Genomic DNA, 23914 nt, shown 5'->3' on the forward strand with positions numbered 1-23914 from the left:
AGGTATATAGTATATATATAATAAATAAACGAATTAAATTTCGAGCGAATATCGTGGAGAGTTGGTTTTAAATTTATATATTTTTTACCTGCGTACAGTTATAGCTGCTTGCAATAATTGGAAGGTAAAAATGTAAAATGTGCTGTAGCATACTCGTCGGGATAATAATTTCGTTTCTCTCTTATCATATTATTATACTCTCTTTTTATCCGTCATGTGCATACACCTACATAATTATATTAATACACAATAACGCACATATAGGAAGGTACGCGTACGTCACCGTGTGTTATACACCTACCTAATCCACACATCCGCCCGACCGCTCGTGAAAAACAAACACTACACGAAACGACGCCGCCACCCTCGGCCATAAAAAATCCGCGGGAAAAGCGTTTTAAGTTTCCGGTCGAAGTTTTTCCACCGCCGAACCCGCTCCGAATCGTACGCCACCCGCATGCCACCGCCGAGACAGTCATCATCAGTCGGAAAATCGCGGAGAGGAGCACAAATTATATATACGTCGACGGGAAATTAAACTCGGCGGCGGGCACGCGTGTTTCTGTCGCGCCCCGACGGACGCATCTCGCTCGCATGTCCAAACTTTTAGGGCAATAGTAGCTGCTGTCGTCTTATAAACAGACATTTCCACGCGACATATGTGCAGTGCGCGACACTGTACAAACGACACGGCAGCACGTCAACAACTTGTGCGCGTATACAGGGTGATTCGTATATAACAGACATGTTGATGTGCTCACTCGACCATTATTCCCTTTCACACTTTGCTTGTTCAAGTTCTTCTGATTTTTGCAATTTTTAAATATACGCGTCTCGTCAAAGATAATACTATTTACAGATTCTTTTTTCTACTGCTCAAGCAGTTTAAGAGTCCCGTCGGGATTCAGACTTCTGTTTTTCGAATGACATCCTCGCCCCCTCCAGTTATTAGGCAATGTAAATTATTTGGTAATCATTTTTAAAACATTAATGTCCTCAATTCAAAATTAAAACAAGAGTAGTCTATCGGTTAACAAAATATGTACACTTAGGAAAACAAGAGGTCGAACACGGTGAATCACTCTGTATATTATTTTCATGATTATTATCATACTTATCCGTATATACGCGCGTGGGTATGCCTCCGTATCAAAACAACGATGACGGGTGCCGCACATTGTGTCTCTGCGAGCTGTCTGTCTAATTTACAATTACTCTCGGCTACACCAAATATCACTTAGGGGCGCACGACGATGAGGTTTATGCGATGTTATATATAATATAATATGTGCCGGATCGGCGGTGACGGTGAGAGAGACGACGACGGTCGTGCGGTGACTACACCGGCGGCGAATGTCTACAAAGTGGCCCAGTTACACTCGTTAGCATATTATACGGTCCCTCTGCTACGCGCACACACACACACACACACACACACCTATATATAATATATATATATATGTTCAGCTTCTCGTAAAGGTAAATCTTAAGTGCGTCGTACCCACTCGCGTATAATACGCATTATAATATCGTATATATATATTATATATATGTATTATGTATATATATTATATAATATATACATAGATCTCACGCGAGTGTGTGTGTATGTGTTTGTGTGTGAGTTTGTGTATTCTCGTTGTATATAATACGATTCACTGGTCTAATTAGTAGCCGAGTCGGTGCGGACGAGACGACGAGTATTATACACGTGACGAACGTCATCCGAACAAGACAGACAGACACACAGACGCCGAGCGAGAGAAACCATTGGATCCCGTGGAAATGTTTATGGAAATATGGAAATATTGTTTAACCGGTAAAAATGAAAAGAAAAAATACCACATTTACCTACACACCGGCGTTCTTTATACTATACCATGTGTGCGTGACTCTTTTATAATATTTTAATATATTCGCGTTTTCAATAGTGCCTACCTACCTACCTACCCGTATATATGCCTATAGGTTTCATTTTAAATAATAATATAATACAACGAATATTATGTAATATTAGCGTTATATTACTATATTATTTTATACGCATTCACCAGCTATACCGCGTTTTGTGTTCCTACGTGGAGTTGCGTTCTTTATTTATTTAAATAATAATTTAATAATCTACTCGTATAAATAAAGATTAAATAATATTATGCAGAACATAAGAGCAGAGTCTAAAAAAAACACACCAAATGAATTATAATTTATAACAGGGAGAAGTGCATGGATACATGTTCGCGAAAATGAAAGTTAAAATATTAGTTTTAAAAATTATTATTACGTTTCAGCTGTGTGAAACTGTGAAATGATGTTAATATTATACTCAACTACAAAACATATGTCTTAGATGGTGTTTCATTTTAAGTTCGAATGTTTAAAAGGAACTTATATAATCCGCAACACGTCCGTGTTAAAGTTTATACCATATATTTCTAAGAACATACACTCATATAAATTTATCGATTACTTTCAATTTATGAATCAAAATAACTTTCAAAGTTAGTTGTGTTTTAATAAACTCGATGGGAAAAAAATTATAATACGTTTTAGATTTTACGATGAATTTCAAAGTGTTATAAGTGTTACAATTATTTGAATTTGTATAAAATAATGAAACAAAATTTATTGGTAAGAATACAAAGTATAAAGCTATTTGAAAATTTTGTGTATACATAATAATATTATAATCAATTTATTATTTTACGATATGTATTGATTTTTGCAACTGATGTTAATATATTATTAACTTATAACTGATTTTTATTAATTTTCTTAACGAAAATACATACTTATAATATAAACACTTAGTTAGTAGGGACAATTTCACCATCACGACATGTAGCTGTAATGTATGGCAAGTTAACTAGTATATAATAATATTATAACAGTAATTTTTTTTTAATATCAACTCGTTCAACTAAAATATTTTAATCAATATGATATAGTACTATTGAACTAATAAATCATTAAATCTTGCGCGCGCACACACACAAAATACCACAAGTTTGTAGTACATATAATATATTAAATAAACTTCATATTTATAGTACTAATACTATATCCATTACTGGATGCGTTACATCCATTTAAGAAAAAATCAAAATTGTACATTCTATTTCAAATTTATAGATTTTTCATTCTAAATTAAATCTGAACCAAAGTCTTTAGTGAAGTTTAAAGTAAACATAATTCTATTCTTACGGATTAAAACGTTTTTGAGAAAATCGTATTACCAGGAGTATATCATAAACATAATATTATTAATTATTTCAAACTCGGAGTGCTTAAGATTTGTGTCATAATAAATTAATAGTTTTTTATTCAAAATAATGATTCGTTTTTATCAATATTTATTTATATTTGCAAACAAAATTAAATTAAATTGTGTACAAACAAGCATCACGTTTTTAATGAGTAGTGTATTTGATAAATATCATAGTGTGATTTATAATTGGCAATTGAATAATTTTATAATTATGTAATTACTAATTCATTCAGTCACGTCTTTATACCTGATATAAAGGATCGTATAATAATGTATTTAACCAAAAAAAAAAATGTATCAATGTATACTATACTGTTTTATTGGAATGTGGAAACTATTTGGGGGGTTTTTAAGTATGGATCTCAAATATTAGAGAGACACGCGCATCTCTAACTCTATGTGAAATATTGTCATGACACAACGTTACGGAAAATTACTAATTCAAATCGGTTATTTTTCATTTCCATCGTAGGTATGCCCTATTATATTATATAGGTATTAGGTAAGTACCTATAGTGTTCAGAAGGAATACAGAGCGTAATAACCATAATTAGAAATATGTCAGTCAAATTTAAACGCCAAGTCGATTTGATCCGATTTTAAATTACACGTCATAATAATATTATTATAATGTATCAAAGTTCCGGTGTTGTTTTTTTTCTAGGTTAATTATTGTTTGTTCGCCATAGTTTTATTTTATTTAGTTTTTTTTTTTTTTTTTTTGGAAACCGTCCACAACGCGTAGAATAACCCCGACCTTAAAAACAGCGGGCAGACAGAGGCGTGCTTAAGCCGGGCAAGTCAGAAGATTGTATTGTTGCCGCGGCCAAGTCCCTGCTAATTATGAAATAATGCCAGGAAGGTCGCTTAATTTAATCAAATCCGGGTCGGCACCGGTAGCAATAAAAGTCATGTGGTGTTGTTTTTCCCCGCGGGATTATATACCTATATATAAGTACTTTGTATTTTTTGTGTTTTATTTTTAATCTCCTCTATACATACACACAATATATATATTATAAGCACCATAATATATGAGACCGCACAAACACACACATAATATACATACACATAAGTATATATACCTACTGCTGGGTGATTCTTTTAACAGTAAACTCTCATTATCTCGAATAGTACTAACGTTTTTGATGGTATTTATTTTGCGTAATTGTAAGTCATTGGCCCGAGTTGGCTTGGGTTTCGTATATGGAACAGCATTATTGAAAACATTTTTGGCTTAATTTTTCACGATTTATTATCGTCATCATTTTTAAGTCTTTTTACTTTCCTGAACGGAGGCATATATTTTTATTTTAATATTCTACACCAGAATATTTTGCTCGCAATTCAAATGTTTAAAAATGTTTTGTGGACCGACATTTTGCGGGAGTATTCGTGTGTCGCACCATTTAAATTAGCGGATGATAAAAATAATATTATGAAGTGTTTAAAAAATATAAAACTTTACAGTTTAAACACAAAAACGTTTTGTTGTAACCGCATACAAATTACAAAAAATTATAAAAAATATTTTCAGAAACATCAATATTTTTTGAAATAACGAGTGTTTGTCGTTAAAAAAAACTCAGCCCTGCCCCGTGTATATTTTATGCATGCGAATACAATGACGTATAGACGCGTATATTATCATATCATTTTATAATATTGTATAATATAATATTATTATAATAATATATACGCACGCTACGGGAGCAAACCGCTCGTCGTTTTCCTCTTTTTTTCCCTCGGCCCAAAAACCGCGACGTCTTAAACCAATATAGTATCATTATGCGTATAGGTATACGGCTAATTATAACAAATTGGCTTCTCCGGTCGTCTGTAGCTCACAGCTGCTGCTGCTGTAGGTGGTGTATATTATTATAACAACGTGGGGCGGCTGTTACTGCTGCCTCTGCAGGTATTAAAACGTGGTTAATTAATATATATATATATATATATATATATATACGTGTTTCGACGTGTACGTTTCACGGTCGGCTGCATTTACGGTGATGGGCCGCGCGTATATAATAATGCTTAAAACGCAATTTATGGCGTACACGCGACTAAGAACCTTATAAATATAATTATATATATATACATATTATATGGATCGCGGGAGTTCTGATGAAGTGCATATAGTACGAGATGTATAATAATTTTGAGCGCCGCCTCCGAATTCCATTTCACTCGGGGGGGGGGGGGGGAAACCGCGTAGGTATATAGTAAGTCGAGCCCAGTGGACTTTTAAACGGTGCGTATATCATCCATAGGTAAGCAACCCATATATAGGACCTGGTAGTTTGTGCGCGATCGATTTATTATTATTTCACCTTTGAGGGACCGGAGACGGGGAGCCCAGTTCGATCTCTAAGTACATTTTTAATCAGCGCACTGCAGGTGCTGCATTTGAGCGGGATATTTGTAAGACCGACTTTCTACCGTATAACATCAAACTGTATTATAAAATTGTATAAGCGTAGTATCAACGTGTGTATGTATGGCAAAAATAAATAAAAAATGGTGGAACAATTTACCACGCGTGTTTTACCCGCTTATGAAGATTTGTTTTTTAGTAAAAATGTAACCAACGACGCGTATACAGATGACGAATGCCATATTGGTAGAAATCGCAAATGAAATTATTGTCAATCGAAAGATTTTTAAGATACACATCTTTCAGTGCCTATATTTCCAACAAGGTCTAGTACGCATGCGTGGCAGTACAGCAGTGAACACCATATTATTATAGTAGCCATATAATTCAGCTATATTGAAACATTTTAAAAGCAATCGATCCGAGGACAAACGAAACTAAACTGTGTGAATTAAATAATTCGTCTCTCGGTCAGCCGCCAATCGGTATATTATAATATCAACCTATTATCCAAATTATTCCAACTGCAGTTGAGATTTATTTGTTTGGGTTTAGTTTTCGAACGACGGCTGCCCGCCAATAAACGCGCGTTTGCGATTCATATGTAAATAAATTATTACCGTATTACACATTTGATGCTGGCCAATGACGCATTAGAAACCCAATTCCAAACTAAAACATTAGGATGCCTCTCAACAATAACGGCCCCGCGTGACAACAGAAAATTGAACGCCCGGTGGAGTGCAATTTGCAGTCATCATCTCTCACTATCGTATCGTCCGGCGCTAAAAGCTAAGCTGTCGTCCGCTGCAGTTAGGTCGAACGGCTTCGGTTCGCAATAATCAAACATAAGCATAATATAGTATCGTGTGCATATACTATAATAATATGTGCATTTTACGCGCAAGTGCAAATAATTGCATTCGACGATCAACCGAACTGCAATGTGTCTCTCAAGGTTTCAGGATCAATTAGATAAAACGAACATATACACATAGGTACCACGCGGATTATATTATATTTCCATGTGTACCCCGATGATAAGTGGTGTGAAGTGGCCGAGTCACCATATTATATATGGCTCACGAGAAGGACTATCGCGTCGATGAGCACTAAATACGAATATTATACTGCTGATAGTACCTTTAGCTATTATATAATGTATATCATAATATATTAGTGATTAATCCAGCACGGCATTGACAAATTAATTGCCCGTGAATTTACCCATATTCTTAAGCTATCCGTTAAATATAAACACCACATATTTCTAACACAGTCATTTGTGCGGTTTTGGCCAAATATAAAATACGGGTTTAAAAAGTTTGGCCTCCAGGTGCACATCCTCGGGTATGTGTTTGCCTTTTTGTAGTTTGTATCAGATTTCAGAATTGCGATACACCTATATTGGCTGTGGATCACATACACACACACAAGCATTGCCTTTTGTTAGTAATATTAATTCCTCGATAAAATGTCCATAATAGCCCCATATCATCCAAACCCAATATTATACATATGTACCCGTCGTTCTCAAAAAAGTTAGTAAATAGATAATAGGTAGGTACAACAAGAAACAACGCAAATCGCAGTGTTTCTTTGTTTATATTAGTAAGATTACAACATGACTAAATTTGACACATGCCAACAAAATAACGAAATAATTTATTGAGCCGTGTTACCAAGGTAAATCAACAAAAATAATTTGATTATTTTTTTTTTTTTTACCTAAAAACTTGTTTAGGGAGAGCTGTTGAGGGGCTAAAATCGGTACGAGAACCTTCAGGTGAATATCAAGAATATCCTTGCAAAAATTCAGGAAAATCAATTAAAAATAGTTTTCCCGTTTAGTGGCGATAAACTAAATACCACTATTATTACTTTATAATATATTATAGTACACATAATATAATCGGACGTGTTCTGACTGACTGCTCAATGTAGAGCCTAAACTGTATCTAGGGATTTGATATTTTGACAGTTTTGCGTACCATCATGTATTGGTACACTGAGAAAGGATTTTAAGGATGACAAAATGTAATCAAAAATATTTGTATTGCCAAAAAAAACATACCAGATCTGATGAAAAAATCATATATCATATTATATATGTCAGGGATGGCAAATTCATGGCACGCGTGCCCAAGGTGGGACGCAAAAAAATTTTAAGGGTACGCTAAAAATTAAAATATTTATATTATATAAATTATATAATTTGTATTTCTAATAATAAATAACGTCACAATGTATATTATTATATTAATATCTACACATACAATTGAATAATCGTTATTGACCGATGAATAGTCGTATGTTCATAAAATATACCTCAGTTTCTATTTTCTATGTAGGTACCTTCTTTCATAATTTAATGGCACGCTTGAAAAAAAAGGTAATTTTTGGCACGTAGCTTCAAAATAATTTGCCACCCCTGTTATATGCCCTAAAATGTGCCAAATTTGTTAAAATAAGTCATACAACAAGTATTATAATATACTTTGCCCTCTATAAAGTTAACTATAAAGAATGTGCACAATATGTATAAAAATCTATCCTTTATGACATACATCGTATACAGTAGAATATTGCATTTTGCAGACCTATTATATTATTTGCCAATAATACGTTCGAATTTATTTATTTTAAACTTATTATTTTCTACTAATGCGTACTTTATAAGTATCTACGCGCGGTAGGTATATAATGAATTTATATAGACATTGTTTTATTAGAAACTTTTATGCCACGCACTATCAAATTATATTATTGAGATCATTGTTAATCTCATTACAACTTGTAGACGTATACTTAGAGTGAAAAAATAATCAAAAATCCTTCATAAAATCATAACACATTCCAGTAAAAGAGATCGAATTTTTTACACAGAACAACAGACTAAATTTTCCAAAGTAAAAATAAAATCGTATTGTTCGACCTTGGAGTACACTCTACACAGCACAATAATAAATTAACCGACGGTATGGTATTTATAAAAACTGAGCGTCAACTTGGCCATTTTTACTTTATATATAATATTTTTTTTACGATAAGTACTTCGTACTTACTAAGTATTCAAGTCATATTTTATTTTTAACCTGATAAACCAATATTTTTGTCTCGACTTTTTATTTTGTAAACATAAATCAAACACGTTATTACAAACCACGAATCTACTTAAAGTTTAATGAATTATGTGATGGAAAATATTTACGAATTGTGTTATAAGTGCTCTTCGTTGTTTTCTTTGAACTTTTGAGTCCAACCAACAATAACACGCATAACCTATTATTCCATATTCAATATCATAACATATAATGATAATACGTTTATATTATTTTTTATTGCTTATGACGTTAGACAGGAATATTAACAGTTGCGACATTTCAATATTATACATTTTAAATATCTCATAAATACGACGATGTCCTATAAAAACGCGTGATATATACTTTATTATTTGAATTTATTCATAGTCATAGTTCATATTACATTTTATTATACACAAATAACTGCATATTATATTGATATTCTAATGAATACAAAATTCTATGAAAAATAAATATGACATGAAATATAAATGATTATCTGGGCTGCAATACACCATAATAATATGATATTATGGAGAATAGAGAAATATAGAATAGGTAGCACAAAAGAACAATATCGATAAATGAACAAAATAGTCACACACAGACGCATACAAATCTTAGGTATTTGTACCTATAATAATGGGAAACGATGGTTGGCAATAAGGAAATCGTGGGAAATAGTTTTTGTAGGTGCTGAGAGACGGAAGGACGTCTCGAACAGCGAAGATAACAAATACATATATTATATATATATATATATATATATGATAAAAAAAAACAAGATTCTTCACGCAAGAGGACACGATTTCGCGGGATTGCCGTGATGTCGTTTTCGGAATACAAATATATACGTATCTATTATCACTCGTTCCAAAGGTACTCTCAGAGTGATCAATCTAATACTGTACACAGTATAACTCCCATCCATACACATATATATCGTCAGGTTTATAGACCCTCGCGTATATATATATATATATATCTATACATATGTATATATTATACGGTGTACATATATATAGCGATGGGTTCAAATAAGTTATCTACCGCCGTGACGTGTGTACACATTTTTTTTTTTTTTTGTAAATAACTGCCCTGTAAAATTAATGGTTTTAGACGTTTTAGTCATAAATAACATGTGTTACCATCGTTGTTTCGGATATACGCGTGAACAGAGCTTATAGTCTGATTATTTTGGTAATTGTCAGTACATAGTAATAATATACATGATAATGTTGTTATTATGCGTTCCTACCTCCCATTGCTGGGTCCGACATTTGGCACGTTGTATGACGAGCTAGCCGTGATCGCCGAATCCGGGATGGCACCGGATTCCATACCCAGAGCTTCATCGCATTCTCCTGTAAAAATGAGAAAAAAAAATGATTAATAATCGTCTTTAAAGTTTTTACAGATTTACAAAACATGGTATATCAAATCACGTCATGTCTAAGAGAGAGGACTGCATGTAACTTTCACGTGACGTGTATAAGAATAACAGTCTGGGAAAAAAAAAAACTTTTAATTTCGTAAACATTGTAAATAACTTGCGAATTCTGGTAATGGCCCGACCCGAAAGACGCGAGTTTGCCAGAATAATGTTCGTCAAAACTTTTTACAACTTCGCGTGGCGCAGACGACAGTGAGCAAACAAGAAACACAGATGATTTTTTTTGAAAATTTAATACAAACTAATGCTTATCGTTTATGAACGTCGAATGATAGAAATGTCGTTCACTGTTTATTAAGTTTCATATTGTTCACAAAGTTTGTATCTAGTCCATATTTCACGAAAGAAAAAAAAACGAAGAACAAACTCGTATATGTATAAAAATATAATAATATTAAAATACGATTTATAAATGTTATCATATATAAAATACTAGCTGTCGCACTCGGCGTTGCCCGGGCAAAGTCACCTCCAGCGAAAACTGAGATTTTTTCACATTGAAAATATTAGAAAGATAATTAGGAGTATAAGGATTCAAAAACGGATTAATTGTATGTATATTATGTATTTTTACGATTTTCTATTGTATATATTTTCGGATTTAATATTAAATTAAGAATATTTTAACATCACAGATACCGTAAATAATTTCCAAATATACAAGCTCATCCATTTAATTCTGATAATCATTGAAATATTTGAATGACAATCTAGTCCATCCACTAATTAAAACTTATTAAGTTTTTTATTTTTTGAATAATAACATAAATTTTTTTTTATTTAAAAGGCCCTCGGCCACATGACAAAACTGGGCAAAATTCGTGTACAAAACTTCAAAGGGTTTTTACATACTTATGAATTTATATTTAATATTTTAACTATATACATTAGGGACATAATTATATCATGTACTTTACATAAATGTTATTTAGATTTTGGATTGCAGTTTGACGGCAGTGACGAAATTACAGATGATTGGGGTTTACTGAGGATGATTGTATAGAATTTCGGCTATCGATTGGAGAAGATAAGAGGTGTTCTTGTGTCGAGATATATTCGAAATTCAGTATGTATGTAAGTTTTTTACGGTGTTTTTGTGAAGAAATATTTTTTGGGTAATCGTATACTTAAAACTTGAGTTTCAAACGAGTTATAACTAGTTACAACTTATAAATATTCAGGGTATTGATGAGCATAGTAATGGACCAATATTTTGTAAAATACCCTACTCACTCTGTTTCATTTTGTTTATTCTTTAAATTCATTTTAATATAACTCATTAACTACTCGATCGAAATTCCAGTATAAAGAAATTGTCCAAAAAGTATTCTGTTATGAAAAGTTACTCATTAACTACTCGATCGAAATCCCAGTATAAAGAAATTGTCCAAAAAAGTATTCTGTTATGAAAAGTATGTAGTTATTCAAAAAACTAAAACTTAAACAATTATAATGATATAAAATTGTAAAAATATTATTTTTATTACATCAAATTATATTATGTAAAAATAAACTTTAAATAAAGTTAAAACTTTTTCAAATATTAAATGTATAGACACTTAAATGGATCACCTTGTATTTCATAGTTTCAAATCTCAATACTAGTTATTATAGTATATATACTTTCATAGTTAATTTAAATTATCACTAAATCATAGTAAATAGGTAGTGATTAGTTATAACCATACAATATTTAAATAGGGATTTATTATTTCTCACTGAATCATCTATAGAATCACTATTATCTTTTTAGGTAATATTCAATCGAGGATTTTACTGTTGACGGATGATAATAAAAGAACATTTTTTCAGTATGGATATTATACCTTTAGTCTTTACAATATACTAAATATCACATTATATTGATTGCAATTATTTATGTAAAGTAATAATACTTAACAAAACGACAAGACTAATTAAAATATGATTTTAGCTAAGTAATTATTTGACGTACTCGGCTTACTTCAATACAACAGTAATTATCTTAGTGAGTTAGGCCAATATAAGGATTTCTGTTATAGTTTCCCGACTTTTATATTATTAACAACTATTGTTATATATATATATAGTAGGGCTGTGCACGGGGGGCTTTGATTGAAGCAAAACTATAGTCCAAGTTGAAAATCTTGTTGTTTGAATAATTACGGAGTTTGAAAAGTTTTGGGCATCGAGAACGTCATCAAACGCGTAAGGTAGACATCTTGCAGACTGCGCTGCAATGAAGTGTTTTGTCTGCAATGTTCGAAGGAATGCCACTCGGCTATCTACGTGGTTATGAGTGAAAATGCTTCGAAATCTTGTAAGGTCCCGAACGTATAATGATCCTCTTTGTGTTGGTAATTTTAAGGGGAAAAACAAATATTCGTTTCCACCGCTAGTTATTCGCTATTGTCCTTCACCGCTGGTCCTTTATCATAAGACCGAATAAATTAGACTTCACGTTTCTTCGGAGTTCGCTGAACATTTTTTCAAGGGTGAAACCTATTATGATTTCTATTGTTTTTTAATTACCCCATCTTGGCATAAACTTTTTAAATCCTTTGAATTCAAAGCATAATTATTAATTACACCATTGCGGTGAATATATATATATATATATTTTTTTCGAGTTTTGATGTAAATATCACGCAGGTACATCAAATTATATGAATGATATTATGATTAAGTTGATTTGTACGGATATAAAATTTTCGCAAAAGTATTGTTTACATTTGTAAATAATTAAATTGGCGGGTAATGATTGATTTATTTGGTAAACATAATGATATTAAAGTGATGGTATATCTAAAGAAAAGCTGTCAGACATTGGTTAAAAGCTTAGAAATTGATTGAATAATAAATTACCATCTTCGATGTATTACTTAAAAATTAAAACGCAATAGAATGGATAATTTTTTACCAAGTTTTCTCCTTTATTTAAACTGTTACTAAACGTTCTTTACAGTTTTACAACAATTTTTTTGACGGCTTCGTTGTGGAAGGTACTTTATATAATAGCGTTCTTACTATGAAATATAGCACTTCTGGGACCCATAATTTTAATGTCACCCAATCGATCCTACATAAAGACTGCCGAAAGCGACTAGGTCATGGAGTTTACAGTATACAACTACTAGGTATTCTGTTGGTTTTTTTTTTAACGTTTAGCCATAGATTTGTGGTGAAATTGAACTAAACCCTTATTTCGTGTTTGCTTTGTACCTACATTATATAATAATACTATTTGTTCTGTATATATATTCTTAATCTGTCGTAGGTAAATGTTGATTTAACTGATTAACAATATGTGTGTTTTCGTGTCTAATGTCTATACTCTGCAGTATTATATAGTCAGTATAAAATAATAGTAATAACAATAATAAAATGTGCACTTTCTATCTAAATTTTAATAATTCTATTACACTTGTGTAGGCAAAATTATCGACAAGAAACTAAAAATATATAGGTACATTTTCATATATACGATGTATACATAATATCGGATAGATACGCACAAACTGTTAACATTTACGTTATCGGTATAAGCGCATAACTCACCTATAAAATATACGTTATGTCGTATGGCTCGAGGTGATTATACATGGCAAAATTAATGGATTGTGAATCGTACAGTACGGTTGGAGGGCGAAAAAATATATCTCCTTACACACACACACACACACACACACTATACAGCTTTAGAGCCATATCATATCGTGTATAATAATAATAATAATAATAATATACCATGGATAGGGAAATATAGTTCTATATACTTTATAGACTATGCCTTGCGTGTCGTTTTCCCGTTGCATGTCACAAACCTACTCTTGTTTGGAGGTCCGATTATACACATATATATTATACTATGTACACATACACACCAGGCACACCAGGCACCCCTAACTACCCTCCAAATCACGTCACGCTGCAGCGAGAGGAAGAGGAAAAAGTCGTAAAATTATACGATTCGTAAAAACAAAAATACCTCTTACACATGTACGTATAATATTGTATAGGTCTGTATGTGATTTACAACGGTCGCGCGCGTATAGAGAGGAACGATGCACGGCACTTTTCTTTATTTATTTTCATGTTTTTATTTTTTTAACGGGTAACATATCCGTGTAGGCGACTACTGTACTATATTTTATCGAAACGATAAGGTTTACGAACGATTCCACGTAAAAATGTTGTTTATAAAACTGCTGCAGTTTGCTGCTGGCCTTAGATTTCTTATCAAAAATTAAGGTGCACCTATATGTGGTATTCCGCGCACGTATTATAAGAGCCACCCTTCGTATTCGACTCTTTGAAAATAATGTTTCCTGTTCATCACTTACTCACGGAAACGTCCAAACCGTTATAATTTATTTACGATGCTATTTTATAAATTGGCTGCGTTAGTTTATTATATTATTATACATAGTGGCGATCATTATGTGTGACGTTACTGCATGCGTCGAATTCGCTTCGGTTTTTTTTTTTAACTTTTTACTTTAGGATCGACAATAATATTTATATAATATTATAATATTGAGCCATTATTGTAATAATATGCTGAAAATTAATATTCCAACTTTATATCATTAAACAGTCAAACATGGTGATGGCACTTCAGAATTTTCGTCAATGTTTAATATATATTCAACTCACGTATAATATAATATGATTATTTATTCAATATTTTAATAAATTTATTTCCTAATCGAAATAATATTATATTTACTGTTCGTATTCATGCACTATTTAATCAGTATATTGATTATTATTAATAACCCATAACCTGTAATAATTTTAGTGATTCACTATATTATATTTTACCAAAGGATTTAATTTTTGTTTCCACGATATCGATTTTAGATTATTAGACATTAATATTAGATTTTAATTTTAATTTCATGATAGTTATTTCTGCTTTTTATGCTCGACAGCTGCGTATGTACTTTTATGGTAGGTTACCGAGGTAGACAATTTCGCGGTATAAAAATAAAACAGTTTCGTCTATGAGTAATATTATAATCATTAATTATCTATTTATTATATTTTACACCTAATAACATACATTATTAATTACAGCTAAAAACAAAGAGTTCATGTGATTCTTTAAAAATAAAGAAACGTTTCCAGAAAAGCGATTCCGTGTGGCTGTCAGCTATTACAATACTTCCCAATGTACAGCATTCTGTCAGATTTTGTTTATTATTTTCGTTCGAACGAATGGATTTTGTCTAAATAATACACCACAGAAAACGGACATTGAAAACGAAAACGTTAACCCGCCGAAGAGTTTGTGAAGCCGTCTGCGATGTATTAATGGTTTTGAATTTTGATAAACGCCAAGATATTATTATAATATAAATAACGACCGTTTTTTTTGTGCGATAACTAATAATAATAGTAATATAATAGGGGTGTGCAAGCCGTAAGGTGTGTTTTAAAAGAGCAACGTTATTAAATACATTAGTTTTTGGGGCTACCGATGTAATTATTTATGAATGATTAATGTATGTCAACGCAATGCTATCGATCGTTTAAAATGTCGTATTATAATATTATTATTATTATTATCATCATCAAGTAATTTCAAAAAGCAATAATATTATCGTGCCAACTTGAAGTATATTTATTTGAAAAGTTTGCCGAATGCCAATAAATATATATGATAACACATAATATACAGGTACATGAACGATGGTTACTGCTTATATATATATCACGAATCGTTTAAATTTACGTCAATTGACAATCAAACCGTGCCCTGTGGTATATAATGATAAATTGGTTGTTGATTTACAATAATATTATACCAATATAATACATAATAATATATAATAATATTATTTTTTTTTTTTGGCGTTATATTATGTTAGTCTAATCGTGAACTTTATGTAACATGTATTATACTGTGTATAAGTACCACTGCAGTCATGCATACGTGTTATTGTACAATAAATCCATCTGTGCACGATAATAATTTACTTATTTCCATTATTACGACTTAATAATGCCATTGCATATTATAATGCACAGGACAACACGACATGGTCAGATTAATTAGCATTTTATATATTTTTAATTGCCCGAATGTTGCTAACGTTTTACAGCGTTTAATATTATGCACAGTTGACCTTTTAGGTTTCCTAGAAACGCTGTCATATTAAAAAAATAAATGCTCAAATATTTATTTTATAAAATATTATAACGTGGGTTATCGTATATTATAATATTAATATCAAACAATTATGAACAAAAGAGACGAGTTTTGTTTGAAATTGTATTTATAACAATATTGTGCTCAACTATTATAGGTATAGAGGTATGCGAGTACCTAGCTAGTAGATTACGATTTCGAAGAAGAAAAAAAGGTTGGTTCATGGTAAAATAAATTTTCATCATAAACATATTATAATAAAAAACAAACTTTTAGAATTATCAAATATTATACGTAGACGTTCGAAAATTAATCTAAAAGTCAATAATAATAATTTGACACGTAAAATGCAACACAAATATTTAATATTTATTTTGAGACGAGAAAATTGACGGGTACAGTTATATTAGGTATACGTATTAGATTGATTTCAGTTCAATCCGATATCAATCGATACGGTGAAAAATAAATGAATGTTACAAAAAATAAAAAATAATATTAAAAGTTATTTAAAAGTCGTATTATTAAGTACATTTTAAGTTTTATTTAAATAAATATATACGAGGGTAGTCTGATTTGAAAATGTTTAAGAATTAATTATGATAATAACAGGGTTTGAAAGTTGTAGGAGTTATCAGATAAATTATGCACAAAATTCTCAAAAATCAAATAAATTATGAATTTATGAATAACGTTAAGCGTTTTAAAATTATTATGAATTAAATTTACCTCAAGTTTGGCTGAGGATCGTTTCGAACGGTGTATTTTATTCACTAAAATTAATAATGAATAGCACAACTAAATTAAAAAATCCACGCAACGCACTGGAAATCCAGCGAAAAGTTACGTGGCCGTTTTAAAATTCACCGCTTTGGCTGCGTGCAACAAAAATAATTTTGAAGCGCGCACAGAAACCAAACTCTCACGAATTTCGAGCATCTGCAGTATCATGACAGTTAAAAACAATATTTTACCTCGTGGTAGGTAATAAATATGTATATTGTATTTGGGGATGGAAAAATAATCATCACCCATAATAGTGCACGAAATCGATATATACACATCCGTGGTCAGCTGCGCGGACATACAACACCCGTAGTTTCGGCGAAAACGGCGAGCCACGCTGATGAAATGAAATTGCAAGAGCTTTAATACACGTGACAATACATTTATCAAGAGACGTACACCACACAGAGGGAGTATGGGAGAGAGAGAAAAAGAGAGGAAGAGAGAGGAGAGAGACAGAGAGACAGAGGCAGAGAGAGTGAGAGAAATTCTTTCAGAGCTCTACAGAACTCCCACCGGACCGCAAAAAAAAAAAATCTGTTATAGCAGTATATATACATATACAATATATATATCGTACAAAGGTGTAGTGAAAATAAATACACTCACGGTGAGTGTATTGAAATCAAATGGACCGTTTCGGGGTGAAATGCGTTTTTTGATCAAAAGTCATTGGCTATTTATTTTTAGCGTGCGTCGACACGACCCGACGAGGAAGCGGATGATAATGTTATATAATAATAATATACACAAACACGCCGCGCCCGAGCACACCACTAACCGCGCATGATACAAAGTCATCGCCGGAAGCTCTGTCGGAAAATGAAAATATCTAATAGTTTTCCACGGCGGAATAATAGGAAAACTCGTGGACGCATTTTCCGGTATTTTATTTTTCAATCGCTACATCATTATAATAATATATTGTAACAGGTATAATATATATATATATATATATATATATATATATATATTGTATTATAATAATTTGTATACGTCATACGACAACGTAATATTATAAACGCGCATATAAAGTTCGCGTAAAGACTTTTCTCAAAAACGACTGAATTCGGTGAAAAATATCTCGTGATACATTGTGATAATAAAGTTCTGCTAAAATTATAAAGCTCAATATTCATACAGTTAATCTATTACATACATTTTACACAAATTAATCTATAAAAGGATGAAAAATATGTCGATAAATGATTTTTGAGATCTTATGAGATCTTTTTGTTGAATTATTATGGTTATAGTGGTTACAATACCAACATATGATGGTTGGTCATGTGATTGTATACTATATAATATTATACTAGTACATTATACCTAATCTCGAAAATTATAGCGCTGCGTACGATTACAAGATAAAATTATTGAATTAAAACTCACAAATTTTTCGATGAACATGATAAATGAGAGATCAAACGAATCACCATCGCCGTATTTATAGTGATGTAGTATAATACCATACATAGGTACTCATCTAATTTCGAATAAGTTGTTCATTGTTATAGACCGCACTGCAGTTTAATGTTCTATATAAAGTTGGGTTTCCACTAGATCCGTGTACGTGTTTGTGCGTAAAAATACTTCTCTGTGATTGGTTGGTATACATGGTAAGCTTTTGGTATACTAGAGTGTTAAACGTTCTTACCGCAGGCTTGACCATGATACCATGAAGTTGGATCCAGCTCAACTTTTCACGCGTACACGGCTCTATATTGATAACAATATTGAAAACATAAGAATATATGAGATAACTAAATTGTTACTAATCCTAACCGATCTAATCCATATTAACCGATGGGGAACATTTGTGAGACCGTTCATATCGAACGTATCCGGTCAACATATGCACGTAAACGTACACACGTATGAAGTGGAAACCCACCTTGATCGTTTCATTGCCACTCATCTAAACGAATTCGTGGACGTCGTGTAATAATATAAAACATGCGTAACCGGGATTGCTGTCACGGTAATCGGGCTCTCGTATTTTCCACGATACCGGGTATATGTGCTCTCGAATCAAGGTGTACTGCACAAAATATAGGTATACCGGTTCACCAGTCGCGTTTGTTAACTACGTTCTAATTTCCTTTATGAATAATTAATCCGGAGGATTTGCATACATAGCTATGTATACGGGCGTCCGCCCTCCGGCAGAATCCTATAGTGGTCGTCTATACTATAGTAGACTGGGTGGGTAGGACCGGCGGTGGTGGCAGGCGCGGGTGGTGATTTTTGGTCTTGTTGTTCTTTTACACCCGACGCGCGTGTCGGTGGGTGTCGTCGTCGGCTTGCTCGATTTAAATTCAAATCCCGTCGACGTCGTTCGCGCCCGGCTATATAATAATAATAATAATAATAATAATATAACAACATCGCCCGTCTCCGAGCGTAAACTCTTTTCGGGGTTTTGATTTTGCGGACCTCTCCTATCATGCATAATATGCATATATTATATATACACACTGCGATGAAGATAATGACAGTAATAGTAATAATAATATATTATAACAGTCGTAATCATAATCATAATAATAATGGAATTACGATATCAGCGACGACGGTGGCAGTACTGCTGATAACTGTTTGCTGGTGGGGGGGAGGCGTTATATAATATTATTATTATGTATATAGTACAGCGCATGTATACAATATTTTGATGGTAATATTATTATGCCGATCGCCTGCACCGTCGATGAATATATTTAATTTTGAGCGAAGCCGTCGACGTGAAGTTTTTCTTTGGGACCCGTCGGCCGTGCACAACGTCGTCGTCTCCACGCAGCGGACTGGTGTGATTATTATAATTATATTAAATGTAAGGCGAGGAGCGTGTACGGCCTATATAACGTCATTACTATTGTTATTATTATTGTAAATGTATTATACGGGACGATAGGTCCGAGCAAATTTACCACCAGTTCGCAATGTGTTATTATAATAATTTATTGTTTTAAAACGACGGCGCGATAGTGATAGTAATAATAATATTATCATAGATTGCAGTGTAAATCCGTTTACGGTTTATTTATTATTTTAAGGCCTTTACTTCTGATTCGTGCTGATTTTCCTTCATAAAACAAAACAAGACTATAACCGTATCAACTATAGTCACTTGCAGAATACAATATTATATCCAATTAATACGTGTAAAAGAATAATACAATCATAATAATAATATAATAATATAATATAAAAATGATGTTATTTTTAAATGTTTGTACCCATATACTATTTAGTATATATTTTGTATATTCGTTAAATGTTATGATTTGTTTTCTGATTAAAAGTAAATAATATTATTTTGCTGAGCATTTTCAACCAATTAGTTTGTTTTTATATCATTCTATTTTGTATGATACTTTGTTATTGTTTGTTGCTAATAAGTATACTATTTGTCCAACCTATTCCAGTTTATGGGTTTTAAATACGTGATGAATAACGCTTTTAATTAGAGTACATTAAAGGAGTCATTCAAGTGCAAATTGATGAAAACGGTTTATTGTTATTGATCGGAATAAAATACTCTTTTATGAATTATTTTTTAACTGTTTATATAACATAAAAATATCATAGAATCTTTTGAGATCCGATTAAATTTTAATGATATGACAGAATTGACAAGATTTATAGATAGATTTTACAAACAACGTACATACGACTTAGGGTTATACACATTTTGATATGAAAATCACAAATTAAACGTTTTATTTATATGGTAAAGTATTTAATTTTTTATTGCCATAAGTCATAAACTTTTAAATCACGTGGTGAGGAGTTTCAAAAATTTATATAATATTTGTTATTATAATGTTTATTGTGCTAAGTATTAATTATGTTAAATCCGTATTATTACTTAATTTAAATTCAATTTTAAAATCAGAAACATTCAAATTTATAGAACTGCAGTACAGTGTTTTTCATATTTAATTAGTTATAATGATACTGCATTTAATTAATGAAAGCAATAATAATATTAACTTTAACACAATATTACACAGTATCATTATACTTACTTAAAAAATATAAAATGTATAATATTGGAAGCGTTGGTAATAAAAATGATCCCTTAGTGATCTAGTACCACTAATAATATACACAATAACATATTATATATAACCTAACCAATATATTATATGTTTTTTTGGGCTGAACCCTTTATGCAACAATACATGAGTGTTAAATTAATTGCTATTTCTCGTTGTATTATCGACCATATTTAAATATATTTGTCTTTCGATTAACTTAATTAAAATATGGTTTAAAATTATTGTTATTGCGTCTATTAGCAAAAGTTCCCTCTTTTTCAATAGGAACATTTAATTACTACGGATTTTGGACGTTTCTCAGTTATGCGTGCATATTGCATTGTATTATTGGTTTGACATATTTGTTCACGTTAAAATATAATATAATTTGATAACATTTACTGTTCTAAATGAAACTTCATACGACCTTTTCGAACGTCAAAAACAAATACATATATACGGACACGTGGGCGTGTGTTAAAACGTTGAAAGCGCACGCGATTTTAAATTGTAAACCATATCGACATAAATGTTGTAAAACTTTACAACGATTATTATTATTGTGGTATATAATAGCCTCAACTTTATACATTTTTTTGCAAAAATTTCATTAAAATATACGGTTTGTCGAGATTGAGTTGTGAAACACGCAAATGCGATTGTATGGTATACGTGGTTGCGATAGTTCGGTAATACTACTATAGACCGCTATATAATTTAATATGTGACATTAACAAGAATCGAATAAAATATATTAATATAAAATCAATGCACGCTGTATAGTTGCCATGTTATAACGACGTATAATATAAATATGACATTAAACGTACCATTAAATACAAACATTTAAAATATAAGAGTAACGTCTATATAATATAACCACATTCATATGGTAACGATTAACGGTTTCGAATAATATGCGCATAAAACTACCATATTATTATTATCTACCATGTGTAGGTACAAAAGTGCAGCCGATTTCAGACAATGACTGTTGTATTTTGTACGACAACTAATGATAGAAACGCGTCAAATGTTGTTATGACAAACTTGATACCGTTAAACCATAACGGTTATGCTAGGTATGTTTATGATATACGTAGTAAATTATATTGTATTTTTGATTCGTTTAAAAAAAAAAAAAAAATAGGTAGTATATTATGTTCGGGGGAATTAGGTGTCAGTCCCAACACGGACCGTCGTGGTTTAGAATCCAATCGACCACGAAAAACATCTCTCTCTCTCTCTCTCTCTCTCTCTGGGCAGGAGATTGTCCAGTTAGTGAGAGAAACCGCCATATCCCCTGTGCAGAAAGCAGCGAAAAACTACTGCACAGTACTATTCCATCTCTGGTGTACAACATTTTAAATTGTTTAAAATAAATAAGACCGTTATCGAACCAACCAAACAGTTGTAAAGTAAAAAATAAAAATAAAAATGTAATTATTGTATACTCACCACACTTGGTCTCAAAACAGAGATAAAATCAAACACATATGAAATCACTAAATATCTGCACTGAATACGTGACGATATTTTCAATATACTACGGATTTATGTCCATGATTTTTTATTGATGCAAATACTCCACGAGACCGTTAAGTAATCATGCATTTGAATATCCCAACTAAATAATTTAATGATATTATTATAATATGATAAAGAATAACGTGCGCATAGATAGCAGCATAATAATATGCCTTGGACACATACGAGGAAAATTGTATCTATTTTGCCTATACGATACGCCGTCTAACATGCATTCCGTTGAAAAACAGCTAGAGAGAAACGTGTGTTAGACAAAACGTATCAAAAATTCAAAACACCGATTATCGGTAGCACGTCATTAAATACCTCGCGGTGGCGGGAGTTCAATATTACTATGCATTTGAAAGCAAAAGTCAATGAACACATTCGATAACGATTTTGAAGTACCTATAAGAGCGTATTGTACAACAGAAGAGTTTGTGAAATGACTAAAATTATTGAAGTTTTTTCATGCCAATAACTGAATGATCAGCTGTCTCTAATCCATAAAACCACGTCGATTACAATGCAATAAACTAAAATCGATTTTTTTCAAATACAATACTATATTATATACAATACATAGGTACACTCTTATATTTGTAATATAATATTTCTGGCCACACAGCTGGCGTGTACATCACCATAAGTCGGTGTTGCGCGAAGAATAATATTCCTTCCGTCCACGTAAAATCCCCTGCAGTCGGTGTACAGGAAGATCGAGCAAAGTCAGTGGCAGCATAAATCAAATACGCGTGTACGTCGAGTGCGCGATGTGAGTGCAGTATGGGAAGGAGGCAAAAAAAAAGTAAAATATAACACGTACACTTATTATTATTATTATTATATACAGTGTTGCACGCATACGACCGTCTTGCGAAAAATAGCCTCACGTTAAACCGGCTACGCCCGGCGGGTTTTCCGATTTACGATCGTACGTTGAATGATCGAACGGAGGCGGTTTGGCACCGTTGGCGGTGACGAGTGGTGGTGCGTGTGGGCGGGGGGAGTGATGGGATACACGCCATGGCATTTGGGTCGGAGAGATTCGCCTTCGCTTATTTCACCATGCATAATATAATATATATATAGGTAGGTGCATCGTGGAGTGGGAATGCGAAAAGGCCAACCGTTCCCGTCATATATAAGTATATAAAAATATATAATATATTATAATATTAATTTTATTCGCGTCGAGATTTCTAACTCGCGTCTTCGTGATATTTTTGAACTGATTTGATGTATAT

General features: G+C 32.0%; 1 protein-coding gene and 1 long non-coding RNA gene across 2 annotated transcripts in view; one reads left to right on the forward strand and one right to left on the reverse strand.

Annotated features, from left to right (window-relative positions):
• The window catches only part of LOC100571057 (discoidin domain-containing receptor 2), a 163227-nt gene that overhangs the window by 69844 nt on the left and 69469 nt on the right, over positions 1–23914 (reverse strand). The window contains exon 4 of the mRNA XM_003247137.4: positions 9987–10092. Within this exon, the coding sequence (XP_003247185.1) occupies positions 9987–10092 (106 nt within the window). The remainder of the gene's footprint in view (positions 1–9986; positions 10093–23914) is intronic.
• On the forward strand, positions 10101–18024 carry LOC107884786. The gene is made up of 3 exons (XR_003839020.1): positions 10101–10732; positions 11114–11247; positions 11935–18024. It is a non-coding gene; the product is annotated as an uncharacterized LOC107884786 (long non-coding RNA).

Source organism: Acyrthosiphon pisum, chromosome A1, assembly GCF_005508785.2.
Source record: "Acyrthosiphon pisum isolate AL4f chromosome A1, pea_aphid_22Mar2018_4r6ur, whole genome shotgun sequence".
Classification (NCBI taxonomy): domain Eukaryota; kingdom Metazoa; phylum Arthropoda; class Insecta; order Hemiptera; family Aphididae; genus Acyrthosiphon; species Acyrthosiphon pisum.